The 17678-nt window shown below is 44.6% G+C and overlaps 3 protein-coding genes across 4 annotated transcripts; 1 reads left to right on the top strand and 2 right to left on the bottom strand.

The window, feature by feature from the left end:
* Positions 1-976: 976 nt before the first annotated feature.
* Positions 977-3601, top strand: LOC117582604. Of its 2 annotated transcripts, none has more exons than XM_034270473.1 (4): positions 977-1084; positions 1815-1961; positions 2698-2784; positions 2841-3601. In XM_034270473.1, exons 2-4 carry the CDS (start codon positions 1892-1894, stop codon positions 3464-3466), a joined length of 783 nt encoding a protein of 260 aa, XP_034126364.1. In that variant the 5' UTR covers positions 977-1084; positions 1815-1891; the 3' UTR covers positions 3467-3601. The 2 variants fall into 2 exon arrangements, with proteins under 2 accessions (XP_034126364.1, XP_034126365.1); XM_034270474.1 differs by having other exon boundaries at positions 993-1212.
* Positions 3602-4067: 466 nt separating this feature from the next.
* On the bottom strand, positions 4068-15478 carry LOC117582603 (sialin). Its single transcript, XM_034270472.1, has 5 exons — positions 15026-15478; positions 13215-13269; positions 5714-6226; positions 4903-5648; positions 4068-4840 (listed from the first exon to the last, which is right to left on the bottom strand). The coding sequence occupies exons 2-5, from the start codon at positions 13252-13254 to the stop codon at positions 4661-4663; spliced, it is 1479 nt and encodes a 492-aa protein (XP_034126363.1). The 5' UTR covers positions 13255-13269; positions 15026-15478; the 3' UTR covers positions 4068-4660.
* Positions 15479-16033: 555 nt separating this feature from the next.
* Positions 16034-17255, bottom strand: LOC117581844. The gene is made up of 2 exons (XM_034269299.1): positions 16911-17255; positions 16034-16848 (listed from the first exon to the last, which is right to left on the bottom strand). Exons 1-2 carry the CDS (start codon positions 17193-17195, stop codon positions 16096-16098), a joined length of 1038 nt encoding a protein of 345 aa, XP_034125190.1. The 5' UTR covers positions 17196-17255; the 3' UTR covers positions 16034-16095.
* Positions 17256-17678: the final 423 nt, after the last annotated feature.

Genomic DNA, 17678 nt, shown 5'->3' with positions numbered 1-17678 from the left:
GATATTTCTTTTTTGTGTTTTCTTAATGCAGCAGCACAAAAGCCAAGCAAAAAACATACACGAGCCAAGGCAGTGCATTGAAATGGCAATTAGGAATATGCAGACGCAGTTTGACATTTTGTTTGCATTTTTCATGCATTGACCGTTGTTGTTTTTCGGACAGCTGCTTTCTGTTAGAGTGTGGTGTGGCAGGTAACGCCTATTACATAAATTGTTTGCTTCGCTCTCGGACTGTACTCGTACTGTACTGTGCTATAATGTACCATAATGTGTGTGTATGGTTTATGCTTGGGTAATTAAACAAAGTGTATGGCCATAAAGAAACGTCGTGTGTCTTTGTTAATTAGACTGGCTGTCGTTAAAGGGGGCGTGTGGAATTTAGTTAGCCCGCCATCTACCATGAGTTATGCAAAATATATGTATTCGTACCTAAGAAATATATGTACATCAATATGTACCTCGGGGTTCACTGAGTACAATAATACGTAGAGAGGGACTTAAGTGCAGGGCGGTACTTATGGTAATATGGGGTGCAATGAACCTGATATATTGGCGACAAATCAGCTTGAATGGGCTTGGAAATTTAAATTCGTTGCTAGATTTGTTTACCTGCAAGCAATCTCCACTGTAGCTCCAATGAAGTCCGATTTGGTACTGCCTCATAGATCATAAAAGATGATCCGATTATGAGCGGCTCACCCAGCCCTGTAGTCACCTTTCACAATACCACAAAAATGTGCCAAAAAACAAAAAAATAATTTTAAGACAACAAATTATGAAAGACCACAGAAGGCAAGAGCCAGGCCAAGTACACCAATTTGAGTCAGAGATGACGTTAATGGAGCAGACACCAACAGCCGGTCTCCAGCGGAGCAGCGGGGAGAGCGCAGAGAGCGTGCGCCTGCGCGGCTGCAGAGAAACGTTACGTGATTTAGCTCCAAAACTCTGGCTGAGAGGGAGCAGGCATGACTGAGAGACACTCACTCACTCTCCATTTCAGTTGCGGCACAGACGCGCATCGGGCAGGTTGTCAACGCACTCGCTGCACTCGAACAGCAATCGATAGAGCGAAATATTTACCTACGTTAGTTTTAATTATGCCATTCGTATGTGCTTTGTGTGTTGTGTTTAAGCCAAAGAGACGCAAAACCTAAATTGAAACAGAAATTACACTGCCAAAAATAGCAAGCAATAGCAGAGCTTTCCATCAAAGTAACTTTCCTTTTTTTATACAATATCAAAAATATTTCGGAGCTGCGTGCGATGTTTGCCCTGCATATTAGCGGGAATTTGAGCCGCGCCAAGTCGAGTGGAGTGTAAAGTTTACAACGAAAGAAGCCGCAAATCAATCTTAAACGAAATAAGACAAGGCCGAGTAAAGCTGTAATAAAAAACAAAAACTCAGAGCCCAAGGCGAGCCCAGTAGTTAGCGCTCAGACCGAAAAACAACCTTAACAAACTCATTGAACAAAAGTGAGAGTGATTTCCAAACAGACTGTGGCTGTTGTTGTGGATTTTATTCACGCCATGCCATCAACCGCCACTCACACACATTCACATGCCTATGCATGAGGACCGCCTCGTCTCTGTGTTTGCATATCGAAATCGCGCAAACAAAAACTTGACTAAATATTTGAAATATTTTTGGTACAAATGACGCACCTGCTGCGGGGCAACTGACCAACCTCAAGACTCGGCAGTCGGTCATTTACTGAGTGTTGCGCAAACTTAACGAAAATTCTGTTAACGAAAAAACGCAACACCAATTTATGGCATGAAGTAATCGTTTCTGTGTGCTGTGTTTCTTGTTGCAGTTACCCGTACTTTTGGCAATCTAGCTGGAACATTTAAATGCAGGCAACCAGCTGCCCAAGTTTGCTGACTGCTGATCATGTTTTGGCCAAAACAATGCCCGGGCTCTGCTAGCCTCCTGCTGCCGCTGCTCCTCAGCCTGCTCTACAGTAAGTACAGACAACCGAAAATCGGTCCATTAGATTGCAGCTATCGAAGCCCAGAGGCACAGCTTTATAACCGGTTTGACGACATCAACAGATCCCATCGACAGACAGTCTGTCTCTCTCTCTCTCTGTTGGAGTTTGGTTTGGCTTCAAAACAGACTTTGGCCTGGTCAGGCACCAGGCACCCAAGCGCTTGCCGGTCTTGCTCTTTGTGTCAAGGTCGCTGGATCAGCGATGTTTGGTTGTTCACATAGCTGAATGCGGCTGAATGCCTCACATGGGTTTCTGTCTACATTTTTATAGTGCAAAGTCTGGGATTTATTCTTGATCAAAGTGCTTATGAAGAGCATAAAAAATACATTAGTAAAGCTAAAGCTCAAAGTTTAGGTTTAGGTTTTAGTTTAGTTTTTATAAGAAAGATCTTTGTGTGTGTTTCAATATTTGGGAAATACCTTACAGTTATAAGAGTTTAGAGAATTATTGTCACAGGATTTATGCGTATAATACAAAAGTTTCATCTTATACGTATGACCTTCAATAGGGAGATGTCTTTACACTATTTAAATATATTTGATACTGCCTAACCCTACATGCATCCGCATTGTAAGCCATTAAATCAGTCATCAAAAGCTTACATAAGCAACAGGCCTACAGCTTAAGTGCTTAAGGGCTTGGCAAACTGGTCTCTCATCTCTGTTTATGGCACACGAAATTCACCTAAAATGATTTTTCGTTACAGCACAAAATGCGTCCAGTTTCCTTGTGCCAAATGAATTACCCAGCTTATTGGCCTTAGTGTACTCCAACATTCCAGCGCTCAAGAAAGGTATGAAACATGACTCGAGCTACTTTCTATAATAAATTAAATGATTGTTGAAACAGGAACCGATTCGCGTCTTGGCTTTGGTTTTCGTCTTGGCGAAAATGCCGATTTCCAAGTGCTCCTTGAGCTGGGGCCCCAGAAGGAGACGAAACCCATTGGGGAGCCCAACAAGGACGATATGTCGTTCAGCAAACGTCAGGTGACACCCAGCGAGCAAAAGGCCCTGCTGCGCCAGCAGTACCGCCAGCAACTGAAGGAGGAGGCCGAAAGATTGATGACCTCTACGGAGCGAAATGGGGCCACCTGGCTGGAGAGCTGGTCGAACGGCATGCAGCCACAGAAGCCTACGGCGAAGGGTACAAGTCGTGGTACAATTCGTCCGGTGGAAGAAAGCCAGGCCCCCAACCTTCCGCAGCAGCAACAAATTCAAGAGAATGCCATGCAGCAGCTGCAACAGTTATTCAAGATGGCCACCAGCAGCAGCAGCAGCAGCAGCACCAGCACCACAGCGCCGCCTCCGTCCTATGCGGGTGGTGCCCTCAAACTGGGTGGCCCCAGTGGGTTCAAGCTGCCACCGCCCGCGCTCGAGCAGGACTCCAACGCCTTAAACAATATTGGTCCGGCTAGGAGCAAGAGCGAAATCACAAAGGAGCTCATGGATGTCAGCCTGGAGACGGAGGCTTAGGTTGTGCACAATTTTTAGTTACTAATTGATACAATTACCACACACATATATATGTTTGTGTGTGAGCTTAGGCAATCTGTAAATAGTGGCTTAACAATTTTCTCTGTAAATAAACACAAATCTTTACTAATTAAACAGAATGTTCGATCGGATCGGGGACATTCTACCGATTACGAGAAGGTACACTTATCCCGTACCAAAAGATCACCACATCTACACACTACATGTACAAATTTACACAATTTCTACACGACCGCACGACATCAGCAGTTCCACAGTAATGAGCTTTTTAATGTAAGCAACTGAAATTTGTTAGTTCAAAAAGTGGCCGCTGTCAAGAAGATTTTCTGAAATATATTTGTAAAGCATTTATCGGTGAAGCCAAGGCAATCAACACAGAAAGTTCGATCAGCAGGGATCTAGAATATAGATTATGAACACATAGTCCCTTCTGACTTAAACCAATTACCAATTAAATCACGATCAGTGTCCAATTCAGTAACATACATACAATTCACATGGAGAATGTACATAATGGATTATGGTAGTAGGTAACCGATGGGCAACGGATACACTTGATCATTGAATAAGTACCAATTGGTTTATGGTTTCTTTTGGGTGTTAAGCTTTATTGTGAACTTAAAAGTTGCTTCAATTAATTACATAAATAATCAAGTATAGTACATAGACACGCATATTGTCTATTGTATTTAGCTACTAGCATAAGTATTTTGTTCCTCTAAACTTAACAAGATTAAGGACTAAATTATAAATTAGACAAAGCATTTCGTGCACGGCGGCACTCCATGGACATACAGAATACTATACATCATTTAGGCTACACATACATTTACATACAAGTATTTATGCTAAGTTATAGACGTAGTACATAGAAGAAGTAGTTAGCTTGACGAAGCTAGCTCTAAAGTAAATATTACTTATTAAAATAGTCAATTTCCATATAGCAGACATGTGTGAATGGTGTGTTGGTAGGGTGTGTGTGCGAGAAAGTATTTATAAAAGTAATGTCTTTCGTATCATGTGTCTTCCGTGTTGCAGTGTTTTAGTGTGTGGCTGACATCGTGGATCTCAAATGTGCAGTAGAAACTACTGTAACTTGTGCATATGATGTGTGGTGGGATGCTCAAAAAAGGTAGAGTTCTTCGATACTCCGATTCTTCAACCTGTGCGAAGTTACTTCTCGTTCTTGAGTGGCACACCCTCCTCCTGGGTGACATCGCTGATCTTCTTGCGCTCCGGTGGATTGTTCCACGGCTGCAGCTCGCCCGAACCCAAGATCGCAAAGACGACGGCTCCCGAAATATAGGTGACCGCCAGTATCCAGAACACAATTTGCCATTGATGGAAAGATTTCTGTGGGAGTTATTCAATTAGTAAAGACATATACCCAAAGAGTGGTTAATTTCGCCACTTACATCGTGGTAAGTGAGGGCGCCAACCATCCACGTAGAGAGGAAGCCACCAAACGAAGACAAAGTATTGGCTAAGCCGAAAATGGTGCCACCAAAGTTTGGCGCAATATCCAAGCCATTGCCCAAATAGCCAGCGGTGACCGCTCCATGGGCAAACAGCGCCAGCGAGAAGATCGTCACAGACCAGGTGGCATCGTAGCCCAGATAGACTTGCAGAATCATCAGCAGACCAGGAATGACCAGAGCGAATGTTGTAAAGAGTTTCCTTGTAGCTGTCGTGCTGAGAGTTCCTTTCTTGCGCAGATGATCGGCGAGGTAGGATGAGGCCACCGCCATCACGTACTTGCCCAGATAGGGTAGAGAGGAGAAGAGTCCGTTCTGCCTGATGTCAAAGTGCAGGATCTGCGACATGAATGTGGGCAGCTGATTGACCACCGTGAAGAAACCGAACACGGCCAGGCCGTGGCAGCTGATGATGGCCCAGACGGCGGGCGAGCAGAGCAGCTGGCCCCAGGGCACGTGGCTGGGGCGCTTCTTGGAGGTGGATGTGCCGATGGCATCCTCGATCTCGCGTCGCTCCTCCACGGTGATGTGTGGATGGGTGGCCGGAGTCTCGTAGACAAAGGTGAACCAGCACAGGGACCACACCAGACCCACGGCGCCCGTCAAGTAGAAGACGCTGGCCCAGCCCGCAACGGAGATGAGATACCCACAGACAGGCATGGTGATTGCGGCACCCAGCGAGGAAGCTGCAAGGCGACAGAGGGAATAATTGGCATGGATTCGTTTGGGTTTGTTACTCTGCTGCACTCACCCATCATGTTGGACATAAACTTGGAGCGCTCCATGGGTGGAATCCAGACAGCGGCCACCGGATGAATGGCCGGCCAGGAGGCGCCCAGCATAAAGCCGAGCACGACGCGCACAATGATGAGGACCACGTAGTTGATGTGCGCCGCCAGCGGCGTAATCAGGGTGAGGAGACTGGCCCACAGCATGGAATGTCCGAAGACGCGACGTCCGCCGATCAGTTCGGCCAAACGGCCGCCAGGCAGCTCGGTGAGAATGTATCCCCAGAAGAAGCAGCCCAGCACAAAGTTCGTCTGGTAGGTGTCCCACGCGAAACGCTCCTCGAACACCTCCACGCCGTCGGAAGAGGAACTATTTCCTGTACTATTCCCCGCCAGAGTGCCGTTGAGGGATTCGCTAACATTCGCCGGCCGCACCATGTCCACAATGGCTATGGTGAGATTTACTCTTAGGGCGTAGTTCAGCATGAAGCCGAACATAGTCAGCAGATTGAGTACTTGGCGACATGATAGAGCGTCTGGAAGGAAGAATGGTATGAAATGAAATTATTTCGGAGGTTCAATGGAACTTTCGGGCAGTCACCTCATGCGGCGAGTGTGCGGCGAGTACATAAATTATTCTAATACTCATTTTGTCTGGGTCGCCAAGGTTAGGTGCTTAAAATTCGCGTGGAATATTCCCAAAGAGAATATTCCGACAACAACCGATCGAAGCCCTGATAACGATACATTACTTAATTTCATTAATTTCGAAACGAAAGTTCTTGGAATAATCGAGAACGTTCCCATACATCAAATGCTACAATTTAGACCGAAGAAGCATAATTATAGCAAATTATAGCTAAATTAATATGGCGCATTTATGGCTCATTCTGTCGAGGAACTATTTCTATAATTCTTTAGTTATTGGATATGCAAAATGAAACCTTATCACGCGCGTTCCCTCTCCATTACAATATCTGATGTAATCGCTTGTTTTCTTTACACAATCCAACTCAGATAAACACATTAATTACCCATGTTAATGAGCAAATAAAAACCCAATGACAATAAACTGTCAGAATGTGACCTCAATAGCATACCGAATGGCACATGAATTTGATTTGAGGATCGGCTACATAAGAAGGGACAGGCCAATGGACCTGGACCTGGACCTGGACCTGGACCTGGGCCCAAGCAACACACAACTTGATGATCATTATGTGGCCATTAAGTGTGCTCCTCTGGCTGGGCTGTCATCTCGACTGTCAATGGGCTCTTGGGCGCTTATTAAGTGGCAAAGTGCATTGTTCGGCCACACAAATCTCCGAATACATTTCGAATGCCGTTGAACTTCGATGAACCTCCACTTCAATTCGCGATTCAGCGCGAGCGTGTGTACTAAATGTATAAGCTGTTCGCTTTATTGGTGCAGGGGGGAAGATAAACTGGCTTAGCTGCGCTCTAAACCACTTTCCCATCCACCCATCCATAGTTATCAGGTGGAGGAAACGCTTTTATCGGGGCCAGTCTATCGGCTGTCTGGTCGGAACACGCCCACCTCATTGACTATTGCCCCAATATCATGTTAATGTCATGCAAAATAGCTTCAACTCGTCTAGACATGGCATCGACATCGACATCGACATCGACTGCCTGCTAAGCGACGCTCAACTTCTATTCAAATTAGCACTTGAAAGTAAGCAACCGCAAAGCGAATCATCACAAAACAAAATATGCCATATAACCAGAAAAACGTGCCCGAAATACACTTCAGAAGAAGACACAAAATTAACTGCAAGGTAACTTCATCTTGGACCAGTTCCTCATATATCGGTTCAGATTGGTTTAGTCGGGACCAGAGTTATAGCAATTTGTGGATCAGAGGATCTGTGATTAGCATTTATGGCTGGTGGCTGTGACTGCGGCTGTGGCTGTGGCTGTGCCTGCGGCTGTACGTCAGTGGGAAACTTTAGATCATTAACAGTTACCCTTCTGTTAATTTCTTAGACATTTATCTGACACTTTGTCTCGAATCAATGCTAAGAGAGCGTGCGTGTGCCATAAATTACTTCCATCAACTGACTTCCATTTATCGAAACATTTCCTATACAATTCTCATTCAAATCAGCCGAAAGTTTGCATACTTAGCCCTAAGTTACCTAATTCCAGTTATCAAAGTTAATCTAAGCACATCTTAGTCATCGCAGCAGCTCCTTCCGAGAATTTTAATGGTTGAAACAAGTTTTGCCTGCGAGCGGGAGGGCCGACTACTTGATTAATTGTCGCCTGCCTGACACTGTCTTTCACTTGGAGGGGAAGCTGGCTTTGCTTTTGTTTACCGACAAGCATTTTGGATACTTTTTTGGCAATAAATTATGTGAAGGCTGAAGCTGATGTTTACAACCGAAACCTGCCGGAGAGCTGCTCAACTTTATTTAGGTTTCCCACCGGCGGGTCAAGTCGGAGATTTTGACAAACTCTTCTCGGAATTATAGATTAAACATTTGAGCTGAGACGCCGATTGTGGCTCTGTCTGTCTCTGAGGTTGCCTCATGCATAATGTTATTTGATTTTGGCTGCCTTTTGGTATTGTTTTTTTGCACTGATCTTTAGCATTTATGGGCTTTCGTTTGTACTCTACTTGAAACAAGTTCCAGGTCTGAGGCACAACATGAAAAGGCCATCAAAGAACGGCAAAAATTAAAAATAGCTGCGCAAGTAAATAAACGTGGAGAGTTCCTTTTGTTTTTTTGGGGGCAAACGTGATACTTAAATTACATTTTATGGTACCCAGACGAGACCCAAACCCACAGACGCAGCAGCAGCAACAACAAGTGAATTCCCACGAAAGTTCGTTGAGTGAAGTTCGGGTTCGTTGATTGGAAAAGTGAGTTCAAAGAATTATTTAAATACAAATTCACAATTTATAAACGGAATAGATATGAACATATATTTGGCTTTGAAACGTTTTATGAAAGACGCATATCCGGCACTTTTATTTGACGCAAATGCAAAATTCTAAGTACATTTTCCAACCGAAAATCTCTTTTATTTGGCTGCTTTCTATCTGTGTACGAATCTCGCTTCCTTTACACTCTTTTCGTGTCTATTTATAGCACTGTGGGTACACCACCCTCCTACCATAATCTCAAATCGTCTACGAGTGTGTCACTGATCTCTCTCTCTCTCTCTCTCTCTCTCTCTCTCTCGGTTGCTTCCTGACCTTCAAAATTGTGCACAGACAGGGTGATTCGTGGTGAAAGTAAAATGTTGATCAAGTCGTCACCAGCCTCTAGCGACTCTGATTTATTTTCTCCGCGTGGTTTGAGTGTGTTTCGGGTTCGCCATGTGATCGGATCAAGGCGTTGGAATGTCCTCATAAACCGCGTGGGCGGGCCAGCGATTTGCCATCGAAAATTTTCCATCATTGGGCGCCTGACGTTGCTGTTTATCGTTTTGCAAAATTTGGACAGTTTTTGTCGAGCATCGACGTCACATTATTCTGTCAAGGTGCCAAGTGGGAAATTGTTGTTGCATCGTGAGTTATGGGGGGGAGGGGCGCGACTGTCTAACCCACCACACACGAGCCCACTTTCCAGATGCGAGGGCAGAGTACACTGCTGTATCCATTACACCCACACCCAGACCACCAACTAGATCCAGATTGGTTGCTATAAAATTGCTATAAAATGGTATAAAATGGCCAGATAAGTCGATTGCTTTGGCGGCCCCCGACAGCGCGTTAGCTCTCCTGATGCAACGATTTCTGATGTAAAAGTTATATATGTTTGTGTACCGCACTGTACTTGTTGCATTTATTGCCCATATCTATCAATTGAATGACATTGCCGCCTCGCCTTGCCTTCCGAGCAGCAATTATTGGCTTTGTTTGCTGCCTAACTGCATTTCCGTTGCTAACTGATTTACGGAACTGGCCTCGTTCGATTCGATTCGATTTGATTTGATTTGAATCTAAACTGGTTCTACTTCCAGCGCGAACAATAGCTTGATTAAATGTTGATTTACTTGTTGAATTTCTTGGTGCACCCCCAACTTGCTTCCCAAACCCCTCCCGCTCCATTCGGTTGCAGACATCTTGTGTGTCGTCTGCTCCGCTTATCACTTTTGTTGTCTGATTGCGTTTTATTGTTGCTATTTATTGCCCTTTTCCCCAGCCAACTCAAGGGTCTGCGTCTCTGCATGTTGGGTCTCCCCAGCATTGTCCTAGTTTCGGTCCTTTCACTTTGCGCACACAGAAATTTTCCATGGAAATTTACAATTGGTTCCAAGAGAGAGAAAAAGAGAGAGAGAGAGATTGGGCGCTGCACTTGCCTACGTCTGAGTATCTGTATCATTCAGTTACTCGATTTATATAGATTTACAATGGATTCACGGCTATTCTTACTGATAAGAATTCGCTCTTCCCTTTCCCTCACCGGCTATGACGATAAGTCTTTGGAATTTAGTGCAATTGTCTGATGAGTTTACAGCTGTCGAGTGTGCAGGAAGTGGAAACCTTTTATTATGGCAGGTGGAGCCACGGGCAACGCAGTTGCCAAGTGGAATTTTAGATAACTGAAGCCAGTGCCCAAGCATTTCTTTTGTATTATTTATTATGAATATAACTTCTTCGAATTTAAGTTTGCTTAGCATCCTTTTTGGCTTGTGTTTACTGAGAGTTATCTGCAAGTGGTCTGTTCCCATTGCCTCGCTGTATTTCAGACGTGCACGTGCCTGCTAATGAGGTGCCACAGGTTGTAAACAAGTCTCCTTCTTCCCCCTGTCGCCCTCTATCTCCATAACTACGTGCGCCTATGCATGTGTATAATTTTTATAGCACAAAAAGGGGCTCGTCACTACGCGTTTTATGGGCCCTGCTAGGCATCGGACGTATTGATTTGCAGCGCTTAAATGTTATCAAAATCTATTTCGGAAACTATTTTATGAACTTTGGCACTTTGAAGCCATTAAGCGAAGACACGCGTTGCCTTGGCTAAGCACAGAATGGGGGCTTGACTGTGGAGCAGAGTAAATATTTATATTATTTCTAGTCCATCAATGGAGGCTGTCTCCGGTACTGTCTTATCTCATCAGTGTACACTTCTAGGGGCCAAGCCAGGTTCAAAGTCAGCATTAATTCTCGTTGCTGTCTCGCGCTTTTTATTTGATTAATGCCAGCCGACAAGTGTCATTGAAAACCCGAAAAAAAACGTGTGCCATGTGGAACGGAAGTGACATGGGAAACATGAAATTATAAATAAATGCTGCCTGCAAGGTGCACTCCGAAGTGCCTACTTGGGGCCTGCAAATGTCGCCGCAAACAACTCCGAAAAATTCCAAGAATCGAATGTACGTCAATTAATAACAATTTAGTTTTCTGCTTTGTGTTTTGTTTTGTTTATCAAAAACTGGACCCGACCTCACAGCATGACTTAATTAATGCATATTCAGAAAAGACACAGAGACAATGCCCTGCCCTGGGGGAGTTTTTGCCCACAAGTCAACACAATGGAGTGAGCAACGGCAACGAGTCTACGAGTAAACACACAAACTTTAATAACAATTTATAGCCAGTTATACATGTACATGTACATGTGCATTTGCCTGAGACATTCATTACTCATGCCTGGCTGGGCTCAGCTCGATTCTGGCTTGATTAATTCTGTTCTCCAACTCGATGTCTCTGTTGCCAAGGGGTGAATAGCCCTACGGATTCAACTATAAAATTCAAATGTGTTCCATATATTATAGGGGCATTACACACACACACACAGAAGCTCTGATAAGGGCATTTGGGGTACATTTATTTTGCTTTGATTGTGAAATAGGAAATGGGAATTATTTTAATGGTTTTAAAAGCTTTTTTTTTGTTCTTTTTATAACCTAATTATTTTGTAATTGGTAAAAAAATGAAATGGATATGTCGTGAAATTGGGGGGAGGGTAATTATAGTTCAATTATTTGCCACCATCAATGACGCAGTACACCTCCTGGCTGTCGTTTATGAACACAAATTATAGCACCTTAATCAAGTCCTTCATTTATAATTCGCCTAATGCCATTACAAAACCTTCAGCTATAAAACCAATTGCAATGACAAGCCACTATAAAAAGTCATATAAATCGGTTTATGAATCACACCTGCCCTACATATATCCCATAAGCACCGATAAAGTGGGTTAGTCGGAATGGGGCGTGGGTGTTAATTGCACGAGTCGCTGCTGACTCTAATCGAAATGCATTCTATTTTGTTTTCACTAAATGAAAATTAAAAATGCAATTAAATGCACTCTAATTAGCAGCAATTATTGTCAAGTACCTCCTAATTAAACACGCGCCTTCGATAGTTGTTAGTGGGGTTAATATGGAGTCCGAAAAATCCTTTTAAAATTGTAAAAGTTCCAGAAAAAGTGCGAAACATATTTTCCTGCGACTTCTGGGCCCCTCCACCCTCCATCATTGAACGATTCGCTTGTTTGGCCGTGCTAATTGGCAGATTTGATTTTTGGTTCTAACCGCTGGGCGTTATCGGCCGGGGGTCGTCAAAATGTGCACTCGGGCATACGATGCCGCCCGCCTGGCCAGACACATTGCCCCGCTCCTCGATGTCTGTGGCTGTGGCAGTGCGTCTGCGACTAAAGTGCTAAATAGCTCGAAAGCACGAATTAAATAGTAAACACTCGGATGACCGTCGCTGATAGGCTATTAAAATTGTGCCTTTATTTAGACACAACAACATAAATTGTACACAACCGTACAGACGGGCCGAAATGTACTCAGAAGTTGGTACATGAACTAAAATTTCCACTCAGCCGAAAGTCTGTGATTGATAGAGAGAGGTAGGGAGCCCAACTAACGTGTTCAGTTAGCGTGACTGTGCTAATTTGTTTGCATATTTTACGTGCTCCTTGGAAATGTCATAACAATGGCGTCATAAGGTCGTCCAACTGCGTAGTCAAGGTGTCACCAGTTGTGGGCGTCCCTATCGATGACACCAGAGTTGAGGAGTGTCAAGTCACGCGAGGGATACATAGTGACAGCTGTGGTGGGTATACTAATTTACCACTCATTTGCCATAAACAAAGGAGTAACTGTCTGGAACCGCAATTCAATCTTCTCCTCAGGCAGCCAATTGATTTGTAACCCCAATTCAACTTGCAGTCAAACTGTCAACTGGCCTCCAAAGTGGATCGAGATCGACTAGGAACATCGAGTGACTGAACCTAATCAATTTGTTTATTGTAACTGAGTTTCAATGCGTGCGCGTTGCGTATTTCAATTGAACCTCGGACATTTCGTCCGCACGCCACCTACCGTGGCGCGCCCCAATCTGGGAGCCGTCATGCGGTTATTGCTGTTTGTTATCTAGACGCGCAGAAAAAAGGGGCTCGGCTCGGCTCTACTTGGTTGGGATTCCGGTTGGATACGTTTGGGCTTCTGGAATTTTCGATGCGACCCACAGTTTGGGTAAGTTGATACTGGACAATGTTCTGCATGAAGTCAATTGGTTTGCCTTCCACTTACCTCTGATTCTGTGCAGGCCTCCTTTCTCCGTGTTAGACATGACGCCGCAGCCGCTCTGCAAGTGGAAATATACCAGAATGAGCAACCATTTCAGCAACAAATTAGAGACGAGTGACAGTGATAAAGATCTAACAAAGAGATATTATTGGTCTGGAAAGTTAATGAAACTTTTTCCGGAGTAACTCACGGCTTGTCCCCCTATCGCTTATCTTATCTGAACGCTGTCGTCTCGTGTTTGTACCTGAACGTGTCCGCAAAGAACTTTCGGCGCCAGTGTGGGCATTGTCTGTCCCATGACTCAAGGTGTGCATAGTTATATCACACTGACTGGGCCTCGCGTTTGCGTTTGCGTTAGCTCATTCATAACTAACCGAATTCCCTGTCTCTTATCTGTTCGTTCCATTATCATCGTCTGTGTGTGTCTTCAAATGCCGCCGCCATACGGACAGAAACGAAATTCGGAATGCTAAATATAATATGGGACCGCTACACGCACTCACCCACCCAGTACACACACCCACAGAGACCAGAGACCAGAGACCAGAGCGAAGAGAAACCATTTCCCATGCCACTGCAAGAGAGTGTTGCTCATTTCTTTTGTTCTATTCTGTTTGAATCTGCTGGCGCCGCTATAAATGATTGAACCCATCGGTCGAAGAAATTCGTCGTATGCGATTTCTGCATGCTAATTCCCACTAGACGGACACGTGTATGCAAGTCTATAAGTCAGCAGCCCCAGCCAGCGCCTGGCAACATGTTACCCGAGCATGAGAAGCTTAGTCCCCATCAATTAGCTTTAACTGCGGTTTGTTTTTTAATGACTGACCAATTTGTTGTGCAAATATTTGCAGGCGTCTTGGCAACAACATAAAATGCAAGGAATCTAGTTTTAGTTATAATTGTGCCGAAAATTATATACCCTTGCAGCTAGGAGAACATTAATTGCTGGTTTTCAGTGTTCAGCTCTAGAGCTCGGGTTTGTACGGTTTTTTGGAGCCCCTTTTTGGGTTTGTTACCTGGCTAAAGATACAAAAATGAACGAATGTCAGGTAAATCGCTAACATGTCAGCTAACCGATCCTGCAAAATGGTGAGTGTATCAAAAACCCATATGTGGCACATATATTTTCCTGTTTCTCGTATGACACACCAAATTATTGTCCTTGCCGGCTGACATGATTAGCCTTGCCTTTGCATATTGCCATGTTATTAAGCGAATGAAAAGCGGCATCTGGCAGCGAGAAAAATGTGCGTTTGACTTGGGCATTGACTATATACGACTTCTATATGGTCACATGCTTGTACGTCATCTTCCAACTGTACTTGTTTCGATTCCTATGTACGACAAGTGAAAATCAGGCATAGCCATAACGCGCCACTTTTCTCGCGGTTTTGCTCTGGCCTGAGGTGGTGGGAGTTCAGTGTATCGGGTAAATGACTTATAAAAACAATAATAGCTAACCAATAATATTAGTCATGAAAAATAACATGTAATTGCTATTAAAAAATCTAGAAACAAATGTAATGTATCTTTGTGTTGTTTAGTTTCAACACTTCCTGATACACCTATCGGTTTCAGTGTTTGTTTATCTCAAATATTGTTGTGGATATTTTAAATTGCTTGCGTTGATGCGTTAATTATTTCCACAAAGAGTTCTATGATTTGCTAAATATTTACTTATTTAACTGCTGAATAAATGTACATTTATATGTTACAAATCTTAAGACTAATTGCTACTCGTAGTTCGAATAAATGTAGCGCACACAGAACAATGTGTTAGCAGCTACTATAGATATCGAAAATGAACCCACCTTGCACTGGACGACAATAATAAATTGTAAATGGAAGTTGTTTATGGCAAATTATATAATTTGTTCAACACAAACCGATTAACAATCTGTATCTGAATATAATTATATTTATAGCGATTTGCATAAAAAAATCGAGAAACACACAAATGAAATGCACGTGCACGATTGTTGATTTTGTTTGATAGTTTAGAAAACACTTTTTCGAGGGCACTTTTGACACTAAACTCGAAGACAGCAAGAAACCCGAGATGAATCACACACTACACACACTCCGGGAAACAAAACAGATTTTGGAGTATTGTACAGACAGCTGTTGATTATTTTTGAAACAGAAACTTCTGGCGCATGCGCAGACACTTTTAGATTTCGTACACAGAGTCGAATCGCCTGCTGCCTGCTGCTGTTGTTGCTGTTGCTCTTGGCTGGCTCACTCGGAGCGTTGGAAGTGAACTGAAAGTGCTGCCTGCGCGGCAGCGGCTTTTTCTTTGCTTTGCTCACCGAAACGTACAGACAGAGCAGCGGCAGCAGCGTCGTGCGACGACGACGACGGCGACGAAGTTGACAGCCCGTTGGCGCTTCGCTCGGCTCCGCTCCGATGGGGCCATTTACAGTGTCTCTTGCGTTGGGGCCTCGGCTGACGTCGGCGTCTACGTAGTCGCCGCCGCTGTCGCTGCTGCTGGTTGTTGTTCGTGGGATGCAAAATTCAAATTCTTGCGCCGTTTATTTTATTTTTATGCTGTACCTTATTTTTTGTGTCTGCTTTTCGCTGTTGTTACGGTGCCCCTGTGATTGCTTCTCTCCATCTCTTCCCTCTCCTTCGCTGTTTCTTTCTCCTTTGCTCACTTTCTCAATGCGCCGATAATTATCCAGATCGATCTGATTGCAAAAATATAATTAACGACATGAATGGAAGGCTAGTTTCGGGGCGAAAGCTTTGGATACCCTTGCAGAATGATGATTTTGCTCATGCAGGGAGCGGAGGGGCAGAAAGCTACATTAAGCCCACACTCACTGAAACAATGAAAGTTTAATTAGAATTATAAAATATGTTTGTACAACAAGCAGCAAGATCAAATGGAGAAACGTGTCCAACGCTCCACAAGACTGGGTCGAGCCGAGGCCCTCATCCGCTCGTCGAAGATGGGACAGAACTTCTCGGGGAACTTCTGCTGCAGACACTTGATGACCGTGCCGGTGAGATAGTAGCGTGGTGGCCAGCGGCACTCGCAAGGTGGAATACAGGCTGTGCAGATCTTCTCCATGGCGATCCATTTGCTTCGGGTCAAAGTCAGCTGTGGCGCTAGGACGTTCAGGCGCCAGGGAAGACACAGGTCACGTTCCGTCCAGTCACAGTCGCAGGGCGGAATGCATTCCTTGCACATGACATCCTCGGGATGCAGTTCCGGTGGCTCCATTGGCGGTGCCTTCTTGCACTTGTACATGCTGAAGCGCGGTATCATGCCCAGCAGCTCCGTGTAGTTGTGTTCACGCTCGCGGCGCAGCCACAGCTCCAGCAGATCCCAGTGGTCCAGGTTCTGGGAGCGCTGGCGTATCACCTGCATGCGGCGATACAAATCCGAGCGACGCACCTCATCGTAGTTGACTCCTGTCTGTGTGTGGAAGAGCAGGTAAAGCTCATTCGGCTCCTCATCGGGCAGGGTGATGCTGCGCGAGAACTTGGCCAGCTCGAAGTGGAACAGGCTACGGATGCCATAAGAAATGTGACGAATGTGGTCAAAGTCCTTGATATTCATCGCCGACATGGCGGAAGCATCCAACAGCAGCAGTTTTCGCCCCCTGATCATGTTAACGCGAAAAGTGTTCTAAAATATACCGAAGATGGATCAAGCATTCTGTGTATATCTTGTCTTGTGCCGAGACCTACCATATATTCGGGATAACCATATCTCTTGATCCAACGCCTTATATCCATCTCGTTCCACTCATAGATCGATGGAATCGGTAGCTTATCCACCACACTGACGCACAGTTCCACGAGGGAAGACGGCGTGGCACGAAACTGAATTGGAACATCGTCTAGATCAACCTTGGGGCGTTCCTTGAGAAACTCATTGCGTCGAAATTTGATGGGTGGCACACTGGTGCGTACCTTCTTCTTGAGTTTCCTCACCAGAAACTTGGTGTCCGCAATGCCATACAGATATGGCATTTTTTACCAGCCCTAAATTTGGTTTGCTTTCCGATTTGTGTGTAAAAAAAGAGCAGACTATGAAAAGTATCAAGCAAAGAAAGAAAGTCTACTGTGATTTAACTATTTCCCTTTTGAATGATCCCGTGCCTTACTGCCAGGCACTTCCTCATCATTAGAGATCATCATCAGGCGGAGGGTTCTTAGCCATTTGCAATTGTGTACTCAGTATTTTGGTGGCGGCCCTGGCAGGGTTCATGTTTCCATTTCATTTTGCCATTATGCTTTGAGCGCTACTTCGTAAACAAGCCGGCAGAATCTGGCAAGATCTAAACGGAACCAGAACCAGGTAGAGGCCACAGCGACTTGGAACAGAGTCCCGTCCCTCTGCCGTGTGCGGTTAAAACATCTGTCCGTCAATCAGCACATGCCAAAAAGTGATTTATTATTATTGGTAATACACAATAGATCGGTTGTCCCGACGCATAACGGTCCCAGGTATGT

The sequence above is a fragment of the Drosophila guanche genome, unplaced genomic scaffold, assembly GCF_900245975.1.
Source record: "Drosophila guanche unplaced genomic scaffold, DGUA_6, whole genome shotgun sequence".
In the NCBI taxonomy this organism is placed as follows: Eukaryota; Metazoa; Arthropoda; class Insecta; order Diptera; family Drosophilidae; genus Drosophila; species Drosophila guanche.
Note: the sequence above shows the minus strand (reverse complement) of the source record. Positions and strands in the feature narration are given on the sequence as shown.

Bases quoted from the DNA above. Each gene is read 5' to 3' on its own strand.
- LOC117582604 (XM_034270473.1), top strand. From the start codon at position 1,892: ATGTTTTGGCCAAAACAATGCCCGGGCTCTGCTAGCCTCCTGCTGCCG. The intron at 1,962-2,697 runs GTAAGTACAGAC...TTTTCGTTACAG, and splicing joins GCTCCTCAGCCTGCTCTACA to CACAAAATGCGTCCAGTTTC. The intron at 2,785-2,840 runs GTATGAAACATG...TTGTTGAAACAG, and splicing joins CATTCCAGCGCTCAAGAAAG to GAACCGATTCGCGTCTTGGC.
- LOC117582603 (XM_034270472.1), bottom strand. From the start codon at position 13,254: ATGTCTAACACGGAGAAAGGAGGCCTGCACAGAATCAGAG. The intron at 6,227-13,214 runs GTAAGTGGAAGG...TCTTCCTTCCAG, and splicing joins AGGCCTGCACAGAATCAGAG to ACGCTCTATCATGTCGCCAA. The intron at 4,841-4,902 runs GTAAGTGGCGAA...TAACTCCCACAG, and splicing joins GCGCCCTCACTTACCACGAT to AAATCTTTCCATCAATGGCA.
- LOC117581844 (XM_034269299.1), bottom strand. From the start codon at position 17,195: ATGCCATATCTGTATGGCATTGCGGACACCAAGTTTCTGGTGAGGAAA. The intron at 16,849-16,910 runs GTAGGTCTCGGC...GGTATATTTTAG, and splicing joins ATGGTTATCCCGAATATATG to AACACTTTTCGCGTTAACAT.